A 19,692-nucleotide genomic window follows, 5' to 3' on the forward strand; every position below is an offset into this window, starting at 1 on the left:
TATTCATAAATAAGATTTCTACAGCTAAAACACTGGTCATTTTCTCACCTACGTGAATTAAAAGCATCTGTTAAAGATTGTTTGATTTCTCTCCTTTTCTTATGTTATAGAATACAACAGTCATCGAGAAGATCAAGGCAGGCCTTCAAATCTCCGGTGAGTAGGCCTTACTGACGTGACTGACTATCATCCTGGTGTGCCTGGGGTTTCTAATTTTCTGTTGTCTCAGTGCAAGACAGACTTTGAAATATTTCCTTCCCTTCTAAAAGCTGAATCTAATTGAAGGATTGTCATTGCCTAACTCCAGGTTTGAAAAGTGGTGTCTGATGGTTGATGAGAGACTTCTTTCCTTCCCTTCTAAAAGCTCATCTAATTGAAGGATTTTCATTGCCTATTAACTCCAGGTTCAAAATGTGGTGTCTGATGGCAGTCTGATGGTTGATGAGAAACAAAGTGTGCTTGTTGAGATCAAGACATTGGAAGAAAGAGAGAAGAATGTCACTGCACAGATCAACCAGCTTTGTGAGGAGTGAGTATAGTAGCCTACTTGTGACCATTTGCGTATAACATCATAAAATAAATTCAGAGACTGCATTGGTGGTCGTGATCATTTTCCAAGCTTTTGTTATATTGGCCATGTAAAACTCTGCGTAGTTGCTGTAACAAAGATGGCAGTTAGGCGTGTCCAGTAGGCCAGCTTGGTTTCCATATCATCTTCCTCTGGTGGTGTCTGAAGTCAGTTATTGAACACTTTATCTGTCCACAATTAAATGCGAGGGTGAATTTGTGTAACACTCGAGAATGGTGAGAATGCCAACCCCAGGTTCTATGATGGTTGGAATATTGGTTCAGTTTATTTTCAGAGGTCTAAAGGAAGAAGAGCTGGTCATCCACATTGAGAAGCTGCATGAATACAACGAAATCAAGGACATTGGCCTAGTTTTGATTGGCAGAATAGGTGAGTCTCTGATGATATAATGAAATCAAGGACATTGGCCAAGGTTTGCTTGGCAGAGTAGGTGAGTCTCTGAGAATATAATGAAATCAAGGACATTGGAGTAGGTTTGCTTGGCAGAATTGGTGAGAAAACGACGAAATCAAGGACATTGGCCAAGGTTTAATTGGCAGAAAAGATGAGTCTTGGAGAACGCAACGAAAAATTCGAATTTTCCCCATTGCTGTTTTTATTAAGTTTTTTTTCTTCGTTATAGCTCTCCAACAAGGTGTTACCACGAAGCAGCTGTATGGAAGGTTTCATCTCAATCTTGATGACTGATGCCCATATCAATGGTGAGTAGGCTCAGCTTACATCAGGTTCTCACATTTTCTATCATTAACATAGAATATTTGGATCAAAGTGATTCATTGTGTATTTGTATGTTATGATGAATGTTCCGGTTTCATGCAACTGAAAACTGGTGTCCAGAAAAAGAACAACTCCATTATGAGTTTTACATATATCATTATTGCAATATTTTTCAAAAGTGGAAGTGTATGATTCAAGGACCATCTACAGTGCACATCTAGATATCACAGATATGCCTTGGAATACAAGTTTTTGATATACAAAGTGAATTTATTGAAAAGAGAACTTTTCAGAACTAAGTAAAAGGTATTTTATTATGGCTTGTTCCGCTTGTGAGGTTGTTGTTGTTCTGTGGCTAAAACTCAAAGAGCACACAGGATCATGTGTGTTTGTGAGCTAATTCCTTCTTTTTCCCTCGGTTCTGTAGTCTTGGCAAAACATCAAATTCTTGCTTCACATGACAGATTATACTACTTTTTAAAGGTTTGTTGTGGAAAACAAATTATTGATTCTAAAAGCTTTGACCAAAGTGTTCACTTCTCTATTCTGTGGTGCACTTGCTCCAAATATTGACATGGGCTACTGAAACATTTGTGTTGTGAAGTCATGCATTACTAGTATCGGTACTACTCATGGCCAAAAAGACTGATCATCTGCTCATGTTCATTCAAGCTGGTGTTTACCTGCACTTGCCCTGGTGCTCGCCCTGGCTGAGCCATCATTTGAGACAACACGCTCTGGGATCTTCCTGTTCATAAACATCTGCAAACAGAAAGCAGAAGAAAAGATTGTGAGATAAGTTGAACTGCTCAACACTGTCAGGGCGAATTGGACAGACAATGTAATTGAGGTTATTCCAAGTGTTTTTGTTAGATTACACCACGGCTTACAGTAGAAAGGTGAAATCTGTTTTGCATGGTCAGTTGGTATATACTGGTACACTGCCACTACACGTATGTCTGCAATTATTTATTTGATTTTTTGTTTCTTTTTGTTTCATTTCATTGCACATTGATCACATGGAGCAGCATGTTCCTCCGGTAATGCACAGAAGTAAAGTACATTATCCGGAATGCAGATGAACACTTACCTCGATGCAGTCAACAACAAGCTGGAATCTCATTGAAATGGACTTTATGTGATTGCTGGATGACTGTATCTTGAGAAGCCATGTGTGTTCAGATTATTTAGACTAATAGTAATAGACCACAGTTCCCATGACAAGATGATTGTGAACTGACAATTTAAGTGTAAGGGTCACAGTGATGTTGATGATAAACTGGAACCACAATGATATTGGCGCTAAACTGTAATAGTAACCATAGTGATGTTGGTGTTAAACTCCACAAAGATCTTGGTGTTAAACTGTAGCCACAGTGATGTTGGTGTTAAACTGCTTGTTCTGTGTCATTGTAGGGTACGGTATTCTGAGTTTGGCTGTGTATAATGATTAGCAGTGGATACATGATAATGTTATATTGAAATGTGGCTTTGGATTAGCTTGTTTACTGTGTTATCGGAATAGCCTTGTCAACAGCACTTTATTAGTCTTTTGTTTGTTTATTAAATTCATTTTATTCAAAACTTATCCCTTTATTATTTCTTTGATTCTTTTCATTTCACTTTATCACACAGCACACTAGCAGAAGATCGATCAGCTTGTGAAAAGCTTCCAAACTGAACTGGATGCGAGGTTTAGAATATTACAATCAGCGATGTCTTGTATTTCGTCTGTTTACCAGTGCCGGTTCAACAGATGTGTTGAACAGCACTTGTTGGAGGCTCTTCATCGTGAAGGCCTATACATGCTTCCCGAAATTGGTGGCTTGTATTGGAACTAACTTTTTCCCCCTTGTCCGTCATCAAAGGCATTCAAGTGTGTTGGTCAACCATGACTATCTCCTTTGTCCCTACACCATAAGGCCTAGTGTCTCCTTATGACATCACTATTTCGGACACTCAGCGCCCCATTTCTGGAAAGGTGTATAGGACAGGAACTTGGCACAGCCAGCATGGGTGCACCTGAAAGGACCGTAGCACTCTGTCTGGCTACCGACACCAGCAAGCCAAGGTCCCAAAGCAATAATTAAGTCAGACCAATAGAAATCATTTCTCATTCTGTTACCACATTTCCAACTAACATACAATGCATTTTAGAGCATGCTTACATATTTCCCTCCATTCCACACGACGGCAGAGCGTCCACGTCCACTACAAAAAAAAAAAATTTTCGCTCAAAGTGAACCAACATCACCAATAGTCCAAAAATATTTTTGATTTAGAAATTTTTGAAAAATCTTCAACTGACTTGAGTGATGAAAAAGTTTTCAAGTACAAAATTTTTTTCTTTAAAAAATTTTTTTTTGTTCCTCAAAATGCACCTACATCACCAAAAAGTGCAGTCCCAAAATATTTTTGATTTTGAAATTTTTGAAAAATTTTCAACTAACTTGAGAGATGAAAAAAATTTTAAGTACAAAATTTTTTTCTTTACAAAAAAAATTTTTTTGCTCAAAATGCACCTACATCACCAAAAACTGCACTCCCAAAATATTTTTGATTTTGAAAACTTTTCAACTGACTTGAGGGATGAAAAAATTTCTAAGTACAAAAAAATTTTCTTTGGACAACATTTGGACACTAGACCTCGCATTTCCCCGTCCACAAAGTCAAAGGCCACTTCGAAAACCTTCAAAAAATGGGCAAAAAAGCCCGTCCACTCATTGATCAAAATCACCCATCAAAATATATTTCACATATATGTCACAAAGAAATGCCAGCCCACCAAACTTAGAGGGCCACTGTCCACACTTTCGTCCACACTTTCGTCCACAGTTACACCTACCCAAAATAGCTCGTAAGGAAAGTGGGACTTGAGCCGTGGTGGCATAAAAGTACATAGGGATTTGAGGCAAGAAGTACGGTAGAAACGGGAAAGGCCATCAGAATTATTTTTTTCGGGGCGGGACGTCTTATTAGGGTGTTTTCGCAACCTCACGCGAAACGCCTACGTGAACGCCTATGTTCACGCACGTAGGCGTTCACGTAGGTTCTGTTTATTTGTTTTCGCACTAGCGCTCGTGTACGTGTACGTGTACGTGTACGTGTACGTTTACGTGAAAGTTGAACGGTATGCTCTTTTGTGGGGAATAGGCATTCATGTTAAACATCTTACGCAATTAAGGCGTGCACTCTTTGATAACGATGTCCGATTCTCGGACCCAAGGAGAAATTGCACATTCATGTATTATACATGACATACTGGTAGCAAGAAAATGGCTGTGTATAACATGCCGATAGAAAACGTGCTGCAACTTGCCGTTGTGCTTGAGGACGACGGGCTACTTTTGGCAGCAGCTGAGAACAAGAAGTCGAGATCAACCTACAACTCGGAAACCCTGCTGTTTGACCTGGAAAACCAAACAGACGGAGAAAACAAGGCAATGTTTCGGTTTTCCAAGGAAGAGATCTTTAGACTTGCCGAAGCTCTTAGAGTTCCAGACAAGATAGTACTCCGCAATCGTGGAGTAACGAATGTAAGTCGGTACTTTCATGCCTATTTTCCGACACTGTTCTTAGACAAACATACACTCAGTTGGCTGTTAAACATGACACACATTCAGGAATGAGAGCGGCAAAGCCATCAGTGGAGCAATGCCGTATTTTGTAGTCTGTTTTCACTTAAAGAGTATCATTACTGAATGACCACTAACAAAGCTATCATAGGGACAGGGACATCGAAAAGGTCGGAATGGCTTCTAACCAATTATTTGCTTTTTTAGGGTGTTGAAGCTACATGTGTTCTTCTGAGGCGGCTGGCTTATCCAAACCGTCTGTGTGACCTGGAGGGGGTGTTCGGAAGGCCTGCAAGTACACTATCGCTGATTTTTACTTACATGGTATGTTTTGATGTTGCAAACTTGTTAGTCTAACAGATGCTTCCTATATACATAATATAAGACACCTCGTGGCCGATATAAAAGAGACTGACACCAGAGCACGTACAACACCAGGTCAACCTTTTTCATTCTTAGTGTATGTATTTAGCATGACCGACGGATTTTACACTGTATGGGCCATACAACCCCAAGCCGCGTTAAAAATATCTAAAACTTGTCCGGTGTTTTATTTTCAGGTTGACCACTTGTGCACAACATTCGGTCATCTCCTGTCGAACCTCGACCAGCCTTGGCTTGATGCACAGCACATCCAGACATATGCGGAGGCGGTGGAGGCGAAGGGTGCTCCACTTAGTCATTGCTGGGGATTCCTGGATGGAACCGTCCGTCCCATCTGTCGGCCGGTACAGTTTCAGAGAGTGTGCTACAACGGCCATAAGAGAGTTCATGCACTCAAATTTCAATAGATCATGCTGCCCAATGGGCTGATTGGCAATTTGTTTGGGCCAGTTGAAGGAAGAAGACATGATTGTGCCTTGCTCCGAATGAGCGGGCTTTTGCCGCAGTTGCAGGCCTTGGATTTTACCGATCAGGACGGAAATCCATACTACTTGTATGGCGACACAGCCTACCCTATTCGGCGCTGCCTGATAAAGCCGTTCAAGGGAGCGAATTTGACGGAGGAACAAGTTGAATTCAACAGAGGCATGTCGAGCGTTAGGGAATGTGTAGAGTGGGGGTTCGGGAACATAGTGCAAGAATTTGCTTTTTTAGATTTAAAAAAAAACCCTAAAAGGTCTTTTTGCAGCCGGTCGCAAACATGTATTTGGTTGGAGCGCTCCTGACAAACTGCCACACCTGTATTTATGGCAACACCACATCCATGTTCTTCCAGTGTAATCCACCGTCACTCGAGGAGTATTTGCGACCGGTGTGATAGAATCAAATGCCCTCCCTTTCCTGATGCCCGCCTGCATTGTTCGTCTTCGGATTAAGGGTCTTGGCCTCTCGGGAGGCCTATTGAGTGGTGCCGTGTTCTATTGTTGAGGGCATTTAATATCAGGGGGCATCTGATTCTATTACACCGGCTCAACTTCTACATGTACATTGTAATGTGAATTGTCAAGAATACTTTAACACCAGAATGCTGCTGGAAGCCATTGGATTTGTAAATATATATCATATGTAAAATACATGTAAGCCCTTAAAAAAGAATAAAAAATCAATGAACGTTGTTAGTTGCAAGCATGTAATTTCATTTCATTCTACATGTACATGAAATTGTATGGATCTCTTGAGTAACTTTTTCGCCAGGCAGTCACGCATCATCTGCATATATACCTTGTTTTTCTTCTTTCTCCATTTCCAATCTTTGCTCCCGTTCCTTTCGTTCCATTTCGAACTTGGCTGCCTGCAATTTCAGCTCCTCCTTTAGTTCCAATTCCTCCTTCTTTAACTTAGTTTCCTCATTTTTAATCTCTGCATCCTGGCCTAGTTTTTCGGCGAGGTAGTCTGTCAAAGACGTTGTTGATCTCCTTTTCGCACCTGAAATAAGGATTAAACCTGATAAGGATTAAACCTGGTATTTATAACTAATATTTGGCCAGTTATTTGAGGGGTAGGACATCCGTATTTGAGGTGAGACCAAAAGTTGGGTAAACGTTTTGGAAGTCTGCTATTACCCCCGTTCAACATTCAGTTTTCTTACACTGACAAGATCGTGAAGGCTCGCCACCTCGTCCCCTGGGCTTAAGGGGCGAGATGGGCAGGTAGTTCGCCATATTGTAAACGACCATCAACCCCGTCGAGCGGGAAATACCCTTGGAACGAGGTTGGAAGATTCGCTCTGCTAAAACATGACTAACATCGTCCACGGCAGTACTTAGGGTTCACTAACTTCTTGACACCACAAGATTTGTGGAACTGTTTTGCGGCCTTGTTTTGTATTCTGCTTTCTCTCAATACATACATAAAATACAAGCGTAGACATACTTTTGGTTTTGCCCTCTGTTGCAGCTTGCCGAATCGCTTTTCCGGCTTCCTCCAACTGTTTTTCTTTTTCATCCTTTGATGGCGCATCCGTTACGGCTTGTAACGCTTTAGCAGCTTCCCGCTCATCAGCCATGGTTACCATTTCACCCAGGAGTTGTTTTCTTTCATCGTACTCTTCAGCTGTACCAGAGCTAAAAGGCGAATGAAGCTTGAACATATCAATAAAGTCGACCCGATTGGTCAGGAGCCTCCGCTTTTTGGGACTAATGACTTGGCCCAACAAAACACTTCCATGCGCATAGAATATTGACAGAAAGCAGAAACTTGTTTTAGTTTAAAGTTGGCGAGTACTTCAAATTGACAGTTTTTTGGTTAGGAGATAATTTACAATGGATGTTAGCCCAAAATACCATGGACATCATACTGTAGGAGAGAATAGCATGCGCGGACATATTTTGGGACACGCCATAATTTGTAGGCCTAACCATAAAGTCATCGCATTATGCGGAGAATGTGAAATGTGATCTGGTTTTGTAATACCGCAGGCAAGTAACCTCCTCTCGATAGGCCCGAAGTTTAGACCATCCGTTATGAATGATGACCACTGTGAATACTGATTATCTTTCCTCAACGCAATTGGTTAGAAGTTCCATTGGGGCGGAAACTGATCTTAGAAGGTTGGGCTATGGCAACGTAAACTCCAAGTCTAATCTTTAAGTTAATTTTTGGACAAGGCATGGACAGAAAAATAACCTTGCGTTCAAACATTTTAAAAAAGTGGAAATACTTACCATTTTATGGAGTCTAGCTCCTCTTTTTTAAACATCTTTACCAGGCGCTCACATCGCTCTTTTACACATCTTGCTGTGAGCATACCGAAATGGTCCCCCACTTCTTTGGTCTTCTTTTTCTCTTTCACCCAAGTGTTAAGAGCTGCTGCTATTGTTTCCCATCTATTTGCATCACCATCTACCGCCACAGCTTCCCGCAACATTGCGATATCCAGCGCAGGAAAAAAACGGACGAATTTTTTACTCATAATTGCTCCTGAAATGAAAACAAAGCAAAATAAAGGTTGCAGGCATCTCATGTGTGGATGAAGTATCTAAACTAATAGCATGTAGTCTGTCTACCTAATATCCAGATTGCTTGAGTCGCGGTGCAAATAAATCCGGGCACCCATACACCCCTGTTCGGTTGAAGAGCTTGAAATATAAACACCGAAAGGATAGGCAAGAAACGAAGATTTTCCCGGGGCCACCACGGTGCCGGTGTACAGGAAAGAAAGGGGGGAAATTCGGACAACACAGAGACAACGTGGCAGACACATCTTTGAAATACCCATGGGGCATAGGCCATGGGCGTACAAGTGCAGAACTCACCTCTATCCAGCGAAATGGACGGTCGAATAGGACGCGCACTTTTATAGGCCTGTGGTTTACGTCATACAGTGCGCATAAACTACTGACGTAACAGTTTCGGGATTCGATTCACGATGAAAGGCCATTTATAAGCAAAAACGCGCGTCTGAATAATAGAGCTTTAACGAAGGCCCGCACGTTATCCGTGAAATGACTTTCACTCGCGTATGTGTATACGTCACAGGTACACAATTTTCAGTGAGTAGACGTTCACGTAGGCGTTTCGCGTATCGGTGCGAAAACACCCTAGTAAGTCGGGGGGACGAAAAAACGAAAAATTAAAAAAATAATAATTTTGTTTCATTTTTATTATCTCGGGGGGGGGGGGGGGGAATGAAAATGAAACAGATTTTTTTTTTCAAATTTGTTTTGTTTCGTTTTCGTAAGTCGTCCCCCCGACTTAATTAGTCGTCCCGCCCCGAAAAAAAAATGTCGATGTCCTTTCCCAGTCATTGTTCCTTTCAGAACTGTCGAGCCTCTTCACAAATAGCGGATGTCCACGACTGAATTACTTTTAAATCAAGATCATCCTTTTGACTTTTGTTCACCGTAGTTGACAGAATCGGCTGTAGATAGTGTATTATAACATCCACATGTCATGCTTCCTTACCACATGAAACCTACTAAAGCTTGGTGCCAACCTGACTATGACCAGATCAGCAGTACAAAATATACAAATTATGCTATGATCCACTCGTATAAGGCTGGCACAACAAATGCAGTGACCATGACGAGCACGGAACGATTCTATTATTTAATGACATGACGTAAGTCGTTCAACTGATGTTACCAACGCTCCCAATAAAAACTGCGCATTCAAGACTCGTGGAGCTTCAAGATCAGACGCGACGAGCACAAGCCACGCCACGTTTTCTAAGCACAGGCCACGCCACGCAATGGTAAGACAGATTCGGTCTTGGGCATAACTCTGGCATATCCCAACCTCCACTTCTCTAAATGAGCACACATCCAATTCCGAATTCCGATTTCCAAGAAATTTGCCGTTTTCCTCAACAACCAAGAAGCCAATGACGGCTGCGCACTGAATCATTCCTGTCCAGTCCTCGCCACATGCGAACTCCTGCTTCATTTCAGTATGCCAAGCAGTTTTTGAATTTCGTCTTACTCCAAAGATTTATCCCCCCCCCCCCTTCAATTCAAAATATTTCCCCTCGTTTGGCTGCAGAAAAGACTTCGTGGCCGAACTCCACGTGTCCTTTTTGGCTCACCGTAGGGGAGTCTATGTAATACCGCAGTGTCCGTCGTCCGTCGTCGTATCCTATTTCAAAAACAGTGGCACGTTTCTTAACCGCTAGGGCTATGAACTTGAAACTTTGTACACGGCACCCCCTAGGTCAGGTGACCTCTGACACTGAATTTCGGTCCGATCTGATACTCAACTGGGCCACCAGGGGGCCAAATGTCGATATCTAAAAAGTGTGATATCTCGCTTATTAGTGACTTGTTTTCGATGAAACTTGTCTTGTAGGTACTCATAGCAAATATACATCTTATATCATACGGGTTTTTAATTTGACCTACTTTTCAAGTTCACAGAGGTCATATGGCGTAAATTGGCCGTTAGAGTGTAAACTATGTCACGTTTCTTAACCACTAAAGCTATGAACTTGAAACTTAGTACATATAACCCCCTATATCACATAGCCTCTGGTGCTGAATTTCAGTTTGATCTGATCCTCAACTTTGCCACCAGGGGGCCAAAAGTGGATATCTAAAAAGTGTGATATCTCGCTTATAAGTGACTTGTTTTCGATAAAATTTTTATGGTAGGTACTCTTAGGAAGAATACATCACATGTCTTACGGGTTTTCAATTTGACCTACTTTTCAAGGTCACAGAGGTCATATGGCGTAAATTGGCCGTTAGAGTGTAAACTATGGCACGTTTCTTAACCAGTAAAGCTATGAACTAGAAACTTGGTGCATATAACCCCCTACATCAGATAACCTTTGATGCCGAATTTTGGCCTGATCTGATTCTTTATTCGGCCACCAGGGGGCCATAATGGAAAAAGGAAGAAGTGCAATATCTTGCTTATTTGAGTGAATTGTTTTCGATAAGATTTTTATGGCAGGGACTAGCAAGGATACACCACGTGTCCTACGATTTTTGGATTTGACCTCCTTTTCTAGGTTACAGAGGTCAAATGGCGTAAATTGGCCATTAGAGTGTAACTATGGCACGTTTCTTAACTGCTGAAGCTATGAACTTGAAAGTTGGTACATGTAACCCCCTACATCAGATAATCTCTGACACCGAATTTTGGCCTGATCTGATTCTTGATTTGGCCACCAGGGGGTCAAAACTGAAAAAGTAGGACGTGCAATATCGCGCTTATTAATGACTTTTTTTCGATGAATTTTTTATTGCAGGGACTCTTAGTAATCACACGATATTGATCTTGTTGATGTCATAGACAATTTTTGGTTGGATCATAAACTTATATATACTGCCCTGTCTTATTACTTGACATCAATACACGTCTAAAAAAAGTCTTCATGCCTGATTCACCATATTCACCTCTAAACTCAGCATGATCCTGCCTACTAAAAGATGTATACGGTGAGCACAATGGCCCCTGGCCGTTTCATGTTCGTGAGGTTTAGACAGTTTCGGTTGGTTTTGGATCTCGTTAGTGAGGTTCCGCAACACTCCCGAATGACGACGAGGTATTCTTTGTTTTCGTGACGAATTCTTTTATGATTTTGTTCGAATTCGTCAAGAACACCTCAAAAATCGCACCGTAAGCTTCTGGGCCTTTCACTCGGAACAAGTTTCTAGAGCCCGTGTTACCGTTACTATCACTTTTATCATTGCAGATGCCCCAAGCCAAGTTCTCCAATGCAACCGACCATGAATGATGTCTATCGCGAGGTGAAGGGTATGTATAGAGTGATATGTATGTGTGATTAGCTGGGGGAGAGGGTTTGGGGGGCGTGGGATGTGGGAGGTTGTCGAGGGGACGAGTATGGGTGCGTGTTTGTGTGTTTGGTTGATTTATGTCCTGTATTTTTTTGCGTTTTCTGTGTCTTTTGCATTAGTTGTGATGTTGACTCTCCAATTCCATTTACAGAAGGTCCATTCCGCGGACTCCGTATGGAAGGCGTGTGCCAAGCAGCCGACCGACGACGTGGCGGAGTCCAAAGCACGGTACGCTTTGTGTCTCTTGTCGGGCGCCCCTAGGGGACCCTGTCGTTCGGTTCCACGACTGAGGGGGGGTTCAGCATGAGGGCGTGTCGTCTTCGTTCATTTTGCCATTTCAACGCGAAAAAGAGAGGTTTTTATATTAAATAGGCCTTCCCTCTCTTACGCTGTTGAAGGGCTTAAGAAAGTTGACGACATGGTGCGGGATGGAGTCCGGGACGGGCTCCGGACTCGCCTTTGCCGTTAATCAGACGGCTCGCACTTAACTTGATGGGTTAACCCTCTATGCTCTCCGGCGGCAGTCGTAGAAGATCAGGCACTGAAGTAGATGATATCACAACAAACAGGTGAGATTCACATTTTGTTAAGTCATTGATGTTTGCGCAATTTTAGCTCTTTGACCGATTCTCCACTGAGATGATTGAAACATCCAGAAAAAAATTTGAAAGATTATACGAGATCCTACTCCAGTTAGATCGTTACATTTCCCGCACTGTTTGAGACTTGTTTATGATTGGGATAATCGTCTTACTTCCCAGCCTCCAGCAACAACCCATGCAAAGTGAGCAACGTAATCTCACGTCATACCTTCGACAGCCATTATGTGCATTGCGCATGACGTCATCACAATTAGTACGCTTACCTGGTCACAACATAGTGATCTTCACCTTGTGACACCTAGACGCAAGGACCCAACGCGACGCGTAGCGGCAAAATTGGCATCATGCCTAGTCTCTAAAAGGCAGCACAGTTCGCAATAGCAGACGCCACTACAGTATAGTACCCCCTCACACTCAGAAACCACCAAAGCCCACCCCTTCCTGCTACCTTAATACTTCTGGTTTATTCAATACATGTAAGATCTTTTCCCACTGAATCCGTTTCCATTTACAGCATCGACGGAAAGACCACCTCCGAATGGAAGGAAGAGGGTCGGTGCGATGGGGCATGCTTGAGGAGGGCTGAAGATGCACGATCGTGGCGTGACATACGTCTGGGGATGGATTCGGACGCGAGCAAGATGTGTGCCGCATTTAGGGTAACTTCATTTCATTATTTTTGAACCCAATTTTAAAAATTATGAGCGATTTAAATCGTTAAGATTCTTTTCAGGAAGAGCATCCGGGAGACCAGTGCGAAGCAAGATCCATCTTGCAGAGCCAAGAACACCGCAGAGAGCCCAGCGTGACGCAGACCCCACTATACAGAGGTTTGAACATGATCCCAGTTTGAACACGACAAGGACTTGGTGAGTAGATAGAGGCGAATTTAGCTCTCATCACAGTGAGCATACACGGGCAAAAATATATATATAGATTCTATATAGATTTTGTGTTTACCATTTCTATATAGCTTTACAGATTCTTCATAGAAATTTCTGCCTGTGTAGCTGTAGGTGCTTGAAGGAGTAGGCTGACATGACCTTGACCAGGGAAGCAAAATGGTACCATTAGAACCGTTCATTTTGGATTAATCCCTTAGGACCATTTTATTGGATGCCAGATATTCGAGTGATCTACTGAGCCCTTCAATTGGTTGGCCGCCATTTCCCGTAATTTGAAAGCGCATCCACTATACCATACTATGCAGCACAGCTTGTTTACAAATTGTCTTGACGTCTTCAAATATCTGCCGTGACTTTGACTTTCAGGACAACAGCCGTGCCTGGCCACCTGACACGATCCTGCCAAGGGAAGCGGTTGTGCCGTTATCTTTTGATCGATTCCAAACGGCCAGACAGCCGATGGAGAATGCTGCAGTGTTACTTCAGGTAAGCAGCCAGACAGCCGATGGAGAATGCTGCAGTGTTACTTCAGGTAAGCGGCCAGACAGCCGATGGAGAATGCTGCAGTGTTACTTCAGGTAAGCAGTAGAACCTATTTATTTGTTCTTGACTCTTGAAAATCAAAGATTGATCTGCTCACAGAGTAATCAGCTCCTTGAAAAGTTTCATTTGAAAATAATGAGAATGCTCTAAACATGCAAACTGTAGCAAGCGACGTCGGGACGAAGGCTGAAGAGCCCTCACCATGAAACCGCAGTTGTATGGAATGGTAAAATACAACGAAAGACGTGCAACAAAGGGTTTCAGTGGGGGAAACTTAGAAAAACGTGTCAAATCTTTTTTTCAGTATTCCCAAAAGATGGGTAACACCAGAAAAAGGGAACCACTCGGCTCGAACTGCTGGAAATGACACAGAAGTGAAAGTCCTCGTCTGGAGCCGGCATCACCACATCCAGGTCACAGGATATTCATCACCACGACCAGGGCGTCGCTCCAACTGCTGGAAATGACGCTCTCAAGGATGTGCATTGTAAGTGGAGGTAAGGATCACAACGTACATGTACATGTTTCAAGTCAATACCTATATTACAACAGTGGGGCGATTGTCTGACTCTATATACGCTCTAAACTCGGCAGATATATAACATAACGTCTGGACAAAAGCTGATAACTTGCAAATTAAAGGGGTTATTTAAAGACACCTCCGTCCACCCATTTAAGAAAATGGAAATTGCAGCCAGGTTCAACAGAAAAGATGATAAGTTGTTAAGATGGGCTTCTTTGCCAATGACGATGTTCATTTTGAAGACACTTCTCGCACTGTATGAAGATTTGTAATGGTTTGATACTTTTGTAGGTTGCAGAGAGTTTGCACCACCACACCCAGTCCTGGATGGAAACAGAATTTATGATCTAATCAAATGGAAGACCGCAATTGTCCTGAGATGACGAGGTTAAGTAGAAGTGAGTTGGCCTTTAGGGCGGAGTGCAAGAGCCTAAAACGGCCAGCTGACATGACCTTCCAAAGGAAAGCAAAATTTGTGCCATTCGAGCCTCCGATTGATCACCTCTACATCCACCCAGTAGATGAACACCATACTCTGAGTAATGTTGCAGTATGTTATAACAACAAAGATATCAAATACATTTCCAACTTAAAAAATTCTAAAGGTTAGTTATGGAGTGTCTGCAAGAAGCACTTGAATACGCCGACCAATTTCATCTGATTGGCAATGGACTTCTATTTTCAGTTGTCCACAGACGTGCACGGATAATGAAAGTCTTGTACATCCAGGGGACGGAAGAGGTATCCCGGGGCTCAGTACGCATACCAATCCTGGAACAGACTCTCTCGATAACACACGTGTTTATATGCACAGACGTTTTCATCGCGTATCGTATTCTTAAACGCAAACACAATTCTTAGTTCAGATTGAATCGCAAACGAAAGATTCGCGAAAGCCACGGACCATCGCTAGACTATTTTATTTTCTTCGCTCAGATCGAACTGTTGAAAATGTGGATTATATTTATGTACTTCATTTGAACCACAAACGAAGGATTTGGACAAGATGCGTACCTCTAACCCCTTCATTTGACGAGACGTGATACCAATCTCACAAGCACTGGATGACGGCATGCTTCAGGAATCTCTTTACGACTGATGCCATGTGACGACGGGGGCACATCTTGAGGGTAATGCAAACAGATATACACTATCTCCGAACTATAACACCAGATAACTCCACTCTGAACCAGACTTCCAATAACGACCTGACCAGCCTAGGCCTGGACCTCAAGTTCTGCTATTTGACCAGGTATGACTGATATGCCTTTCTCGGCATTTGCTAGGGTCATGAATATTCACCATTAAGGTGGGCCTAGTGACTTCTCATTGTCTGGTGTTATAGTTCCGGATCCGAAGATAAGAGTATTTCGATATTATCAGAACATGCCTATTTGGGTGAATACCACATATCGTGTAATCTCCAGCCTTCCAGAAAGCTAGCAACACCAACAACCGAGCTTCTGATCTTGAAATGTGAATTCTAGCATTACAAGTCACGCTGAGACAGCTGTGAATCATTCGATAAACGTACAATTGCAACAAGGCTCACATGGACGATTTCATGAGAAAACAGCAGGCTGATTACACACAGAACAAATCAGTAGTTAAACGAAATGTATTATTCATGCGAAACCTCTAGTCTAACTTTGTACCAATCGTATAAAGCATGACCAAGAACGTGCATAAGCAAAATTTTCGCCAATTTTTGTGCTAGCCATTTTCAGGCTTACTTTGCGTGAATCTCTCTGAAATGGTCTGTGGGCATTGAGCTTTTCATCTATTGCACTGTCTGTGATACATAATGTGTTTTTCTTTTCAGCAAGATGACACAATGGATGTGGAACCCTCGGCCCCTGAATGATTGTCGCTATGGGAGTCATTAGCAACAGACTTTCTCTGGTGTAGTATTGTATATTCGCTACCTGTAGGCCTCTGCAGAAGGATACGTTGTATTTTATCGAAATATCTGATTGAAAGGTGGTTTCATTGCAAATCTCAATATCATCCGATGGTAAAAAGCCTACTTCCATTTTGTGGCTGTGACAAAATGTCTGAACACATTTGGAAGGTCTTTAAAAGACTTTCCATCAGTCATCGTCGGTCACTCCTCCTAGATGATTGTTGATTAAGAACCAGAACCAGATCCAAATAAGTCGAGGTTCTGATGTACCAGGTCTAAATTTACTATCGAGCTGTTAACATTTACTTCATTTTTCTCCGAAATCACCATATCGAGCTGTTAAAATTTACTTCATTTTTCTCCGAAATCACCAAATTATCAGATATTTCAATTTTCCCATCGAATGAGACATGGGGTCCACGTGATTCTGGTTGGTTCGACCCCAGCCAACCAGAACATGTGTTGTCTTTGATGGAACCGTAGGCCTTATGAACTTTCTCGATCCATTCAGTACCACGAATACCTGCGTTTATTCCATTCGGCTTCCGAGACCTGATAGTGCCGGTCTCCATTTGGGACAGATATGAAATAGGCAAACTCAAACTCTAGCCTCCATTTTATACAAGTATCTTAAATTTCCTTAAACACGGTAATTATCCGGGTGCCTTTCATTCTTGGTTTCATCAATGATATGATAACAAAGGTTATCCCCAAGACCAAAACAAATGCAAAAGAATCGGGCAAATTCATTTCCAAATTTTGAGATTTCGTTGAAATATTTTGTTGATTGAAATTTTTCCAAAACATTCCAAATTGATGTGGTTCCTGACCTTGCGGTCAAGTGGAAGAGGAGCTCAGTCTTTTCATGATAATTAGTCCAGAAAGATTCATCTTGTTTCTTCCTGTGAGGTATAAAGATAACAACTGCCCCATCAAGAAGTTTCCTGTGGTACAGAATGGGTCAAGCAAGCTGTCGCCAACGTCAATGTCTGACGTTTTATGTATTAATTTGTTATGTTTGTTTGTATAATGATACAATATGTGAAATTTACATATAAAAGCCATAATACATGTAAAGGTGAATTCAAAAAGTTACTTCTATTGTTAAACTCGTCCAAAGCAACCGCTTTTGTCATGATGAGAAGACTGATCTGAACGCCTGATCTAGAGGGGCCCCTTTTGTCATGCAAATGAGATCACAGCACGGTCCTGTTGATCATGACGAAATTGGTTCTTTTGTTATTTAAATAACCCACTCACCGATGTCGTGCTGTTTCGTATCAATGAGGTCAAGGTTTGTGACCTGAATACACCACAGCAGTTCACCTTGCTTGCATTTACAATGGTTGTCGCTGCATGCGACTCAATTTATGTTTTTCCTGATCAAAAACTATGTAGATATTCAGTGGAAAACGGTTTCCCAAACAAAATGAACATAAACATAAGGGGCCAAATTTACAAAGGGTGTTTAGCTTAAAACAGCGTTTAATGTCTGAATAGACAGAGTCAGGGCCTTGGAGGGTTTCTTCATGAAAACCGCATTAGGCCCTGAAACTGATTATGTAGAATTTACACGCGTCTAACTCTTAAACACCCTTCGTAAATTCGGCCCTAGATGTTTTCAACCGGACTGTGCAAGACGGCATGTATAACAATGTGTCCCAAAAGTGTTACATGTATCAATGGCTCTTTGCTTTATTTTAGAAATTTTGAATTTCACAAATTTTGAATTTCACACTATTTATTGTGTTGTTTACTCGGAGTTGTCTTTTGTCTCTATCAAACTGGCTTTGCCGGCAAGTTCCTCATAAAGCGATCGTTCCAAATGATGGGTTGCGGGTTTCCCCTGCCTTGTACCTACATTCTAAATTGCCCTCATGCTCTTTGCACAGTTATAGAAGTGTGAGGCGCCGTCCACTCAAAAATGTAAATAGTTTTTGTTCAGAATATGCTTGCATATTATCGCTGTTTTGGAGAATGAATTGCCCTGTGGTGTCATTGTTTTGATATTGTTCTGTAAAATCTTGATAAATTCTTGGAATGTACAGACTGAAATAAAAAATTCATCAACAGACTTGTATTATTTTTTACTTTTTTCAAGGGGGAAGGGTTCGGGTTCATTGACCAAACTCTGAAGGTTTGGGTTTGGATGACCTCTCTTTAAGAGACATATGTCGCAATTTGGTTATAGTGAAGTCCTCGACACTCCTCACAGTAAAAAAAGTAGTGTCACCTCTACGTCAATCCACATCTAGATCAGACAGAGTACGCTTAGTGAAGGGGTATGGCACATCCAGCAAAGACTTGGTAAAACATCTATTTTAAAATGCGTTTCCAAAGTGAATGCATGAAGAAAACCCATTTGTGTCGTATATCACTTGAAACGCCCGATTCCCCTTATTCTGCAAGATGTTAAATCGGGCATTTTATTTCTTTAAATAAATCATAAGCGTCGCATTTGCTCCTAGCTCTGTTCACCATCCCAAATGACAATATTGCCAATTGGGCCGGACAAACACGAAAAACCCCAAATATTATACATTTCTTCCTGAATAATTCTTACAGTGACCATTCTCCCATGGAAGACAGTTGCTTACGCTACACAAAAATCAAAAAAAAATCGAGGGTCAACCATTGAACTTTTGAGATATGTTGAATTTTGCACAAATCGGCGAAAAACGCACCAACTGGCACTAGACGGCATTTCAACACGGGGCCGACGCACATCCCAAGTTCAGTGTACACATACGTCGGCAACAACAGTAAAATGCGTAGTTTCTTGTTAGCCGCCTATTGAGTAGCGCTCTGGGTTTCAGAAACTCCCAAAAAACATGTCTTTGCCAAAACAACTGCTGAATCAACACTGACATACTGTAAGGACCGAGAAATCAATGATTTTAGGAACTACTGTGAGGGGGCCGCGCATGAATAAAAAAAAACACTCCCTAATGAGACCTCACTGATCTCCCAAATGTACGCATGCACGTCACGACACGCCCACCACACACAAATATTATTTGGACTAGTTAGAAATATCACAGTTTCAACAAATTCTTTGATAGTTAGTCCACATTTGGACACTAGACCTCGCGTTTCCCCGTCCACAAAGTCAATGGCCACTTCGAAAACCTTCAAAAAAGCCCGTCCACTCATTGATCAAATCACCCATCAAAATAATTTTTATTCTTTCGCTGACCCATTAAAAAGATTATAATGCATAATATACTGCAATTCCTTTTAAATATATTGAAAGACAAAGAAATGCCAGCCCACGAAACTTAGAGGGCCGCTGTCCACACTTTCGTCCGCGATTTATTTTTTCACACCAGGTGCGGCCATTTTGTTTTCCATATATGGCAAATGCGTCATAATTTATTCATTTATTGATACGAATGAATTGACGTTTTTGGTTTTGGAAATCCCCATTGAGTTCGCGCGCCGGTCACCGCACTGAATGACCTACCTTTTGTTTTAGCGCGCGATAATTAGTTCGCTTAGCTCTCGCAAGGATCCCAATTTTTTTCTCGAAAAACGTACATTAAATGACATAAATTATGCCATATATGGAAAACAAAATGGCCGCACCTGGTGTGAAAAAATAAATCGCCTTTCGTCCACAGTTTACACCTACCCCGTTAGCGTCGCACCCCGTTAG

General features: G+C 41.8%; 1 protein-coding gene across 5 annotated transcripts in view; it reads left to right on the forward strand.

The window, feature by feature from the left end:
* The window catches only part of LOC135494645 (DNA repair protein SWI5 homolog), a 29,218-nt gene extending 11,107 nt beyond the window's left edge, over window positions 1-18,111 (forward strand). Inside the window, exons 2-13 of one of the 5 annotated variants that reach the window (XR_010448420.1) lie at window positions 111-156; window positions 405-529; window positions 864-958; window positions 1,212-1,290; window positions 11,459-11,520; window positions 11,713-12,130; window positions 12,678-13,032; window positions 13,435-13,646; window positions 13,916-14,108; window positions 14,426-14,532; window positions 14,820-15,264; window positions 15,957-18,111. Coding sequence is in view for 2 of the 5 variants with exons in the window: in XM_064782800.1 (XP_064638870.1) it covers window positions 111-156; window positions 405-529; window positions 864-958; window positions 1,212-1,276 (331 nt within the window). In the remaining 3 variants the exon portion in view is untranslated. Of the gene's footprint in view, window positions 1-110; window positions 157-404; window positions 530-863; window positions 959-1,211; window positions 1,291-2,334; window positions 2,853-11,458; window positions 11,521-11,712; window positions 12,131-12,677; window positions 13,033-13,434; window positions 13,647-13,915; window positions 14,109-14,425; window positions 14,533-14,819; window positions 15,265-15,956 lie in introns of those variants that run through there. The other 4 variants (XR_010448422.1, XR_010448421.1, XM_064782800.1 and 1 more) reach the window with 4 other exon arrangements.
* Window positions 18,112-19,692: the final 1,581 nt, after the last annotated feature.

The sequence above is a fragment of the Lineus longissimus genome, chromosome 10 (assembly GCF_910592395.1).
Source record: "Lineus longissimus chromosome 10, tnLinLong1.2, whole genome shotgun sequence".
NCBI classification, from domain to species: Eukaryota; Metazoa; Nemertea; class Pilidiophora; order Heteronemertea; family Lineidae; genus Lineus; species Lineus longissimus.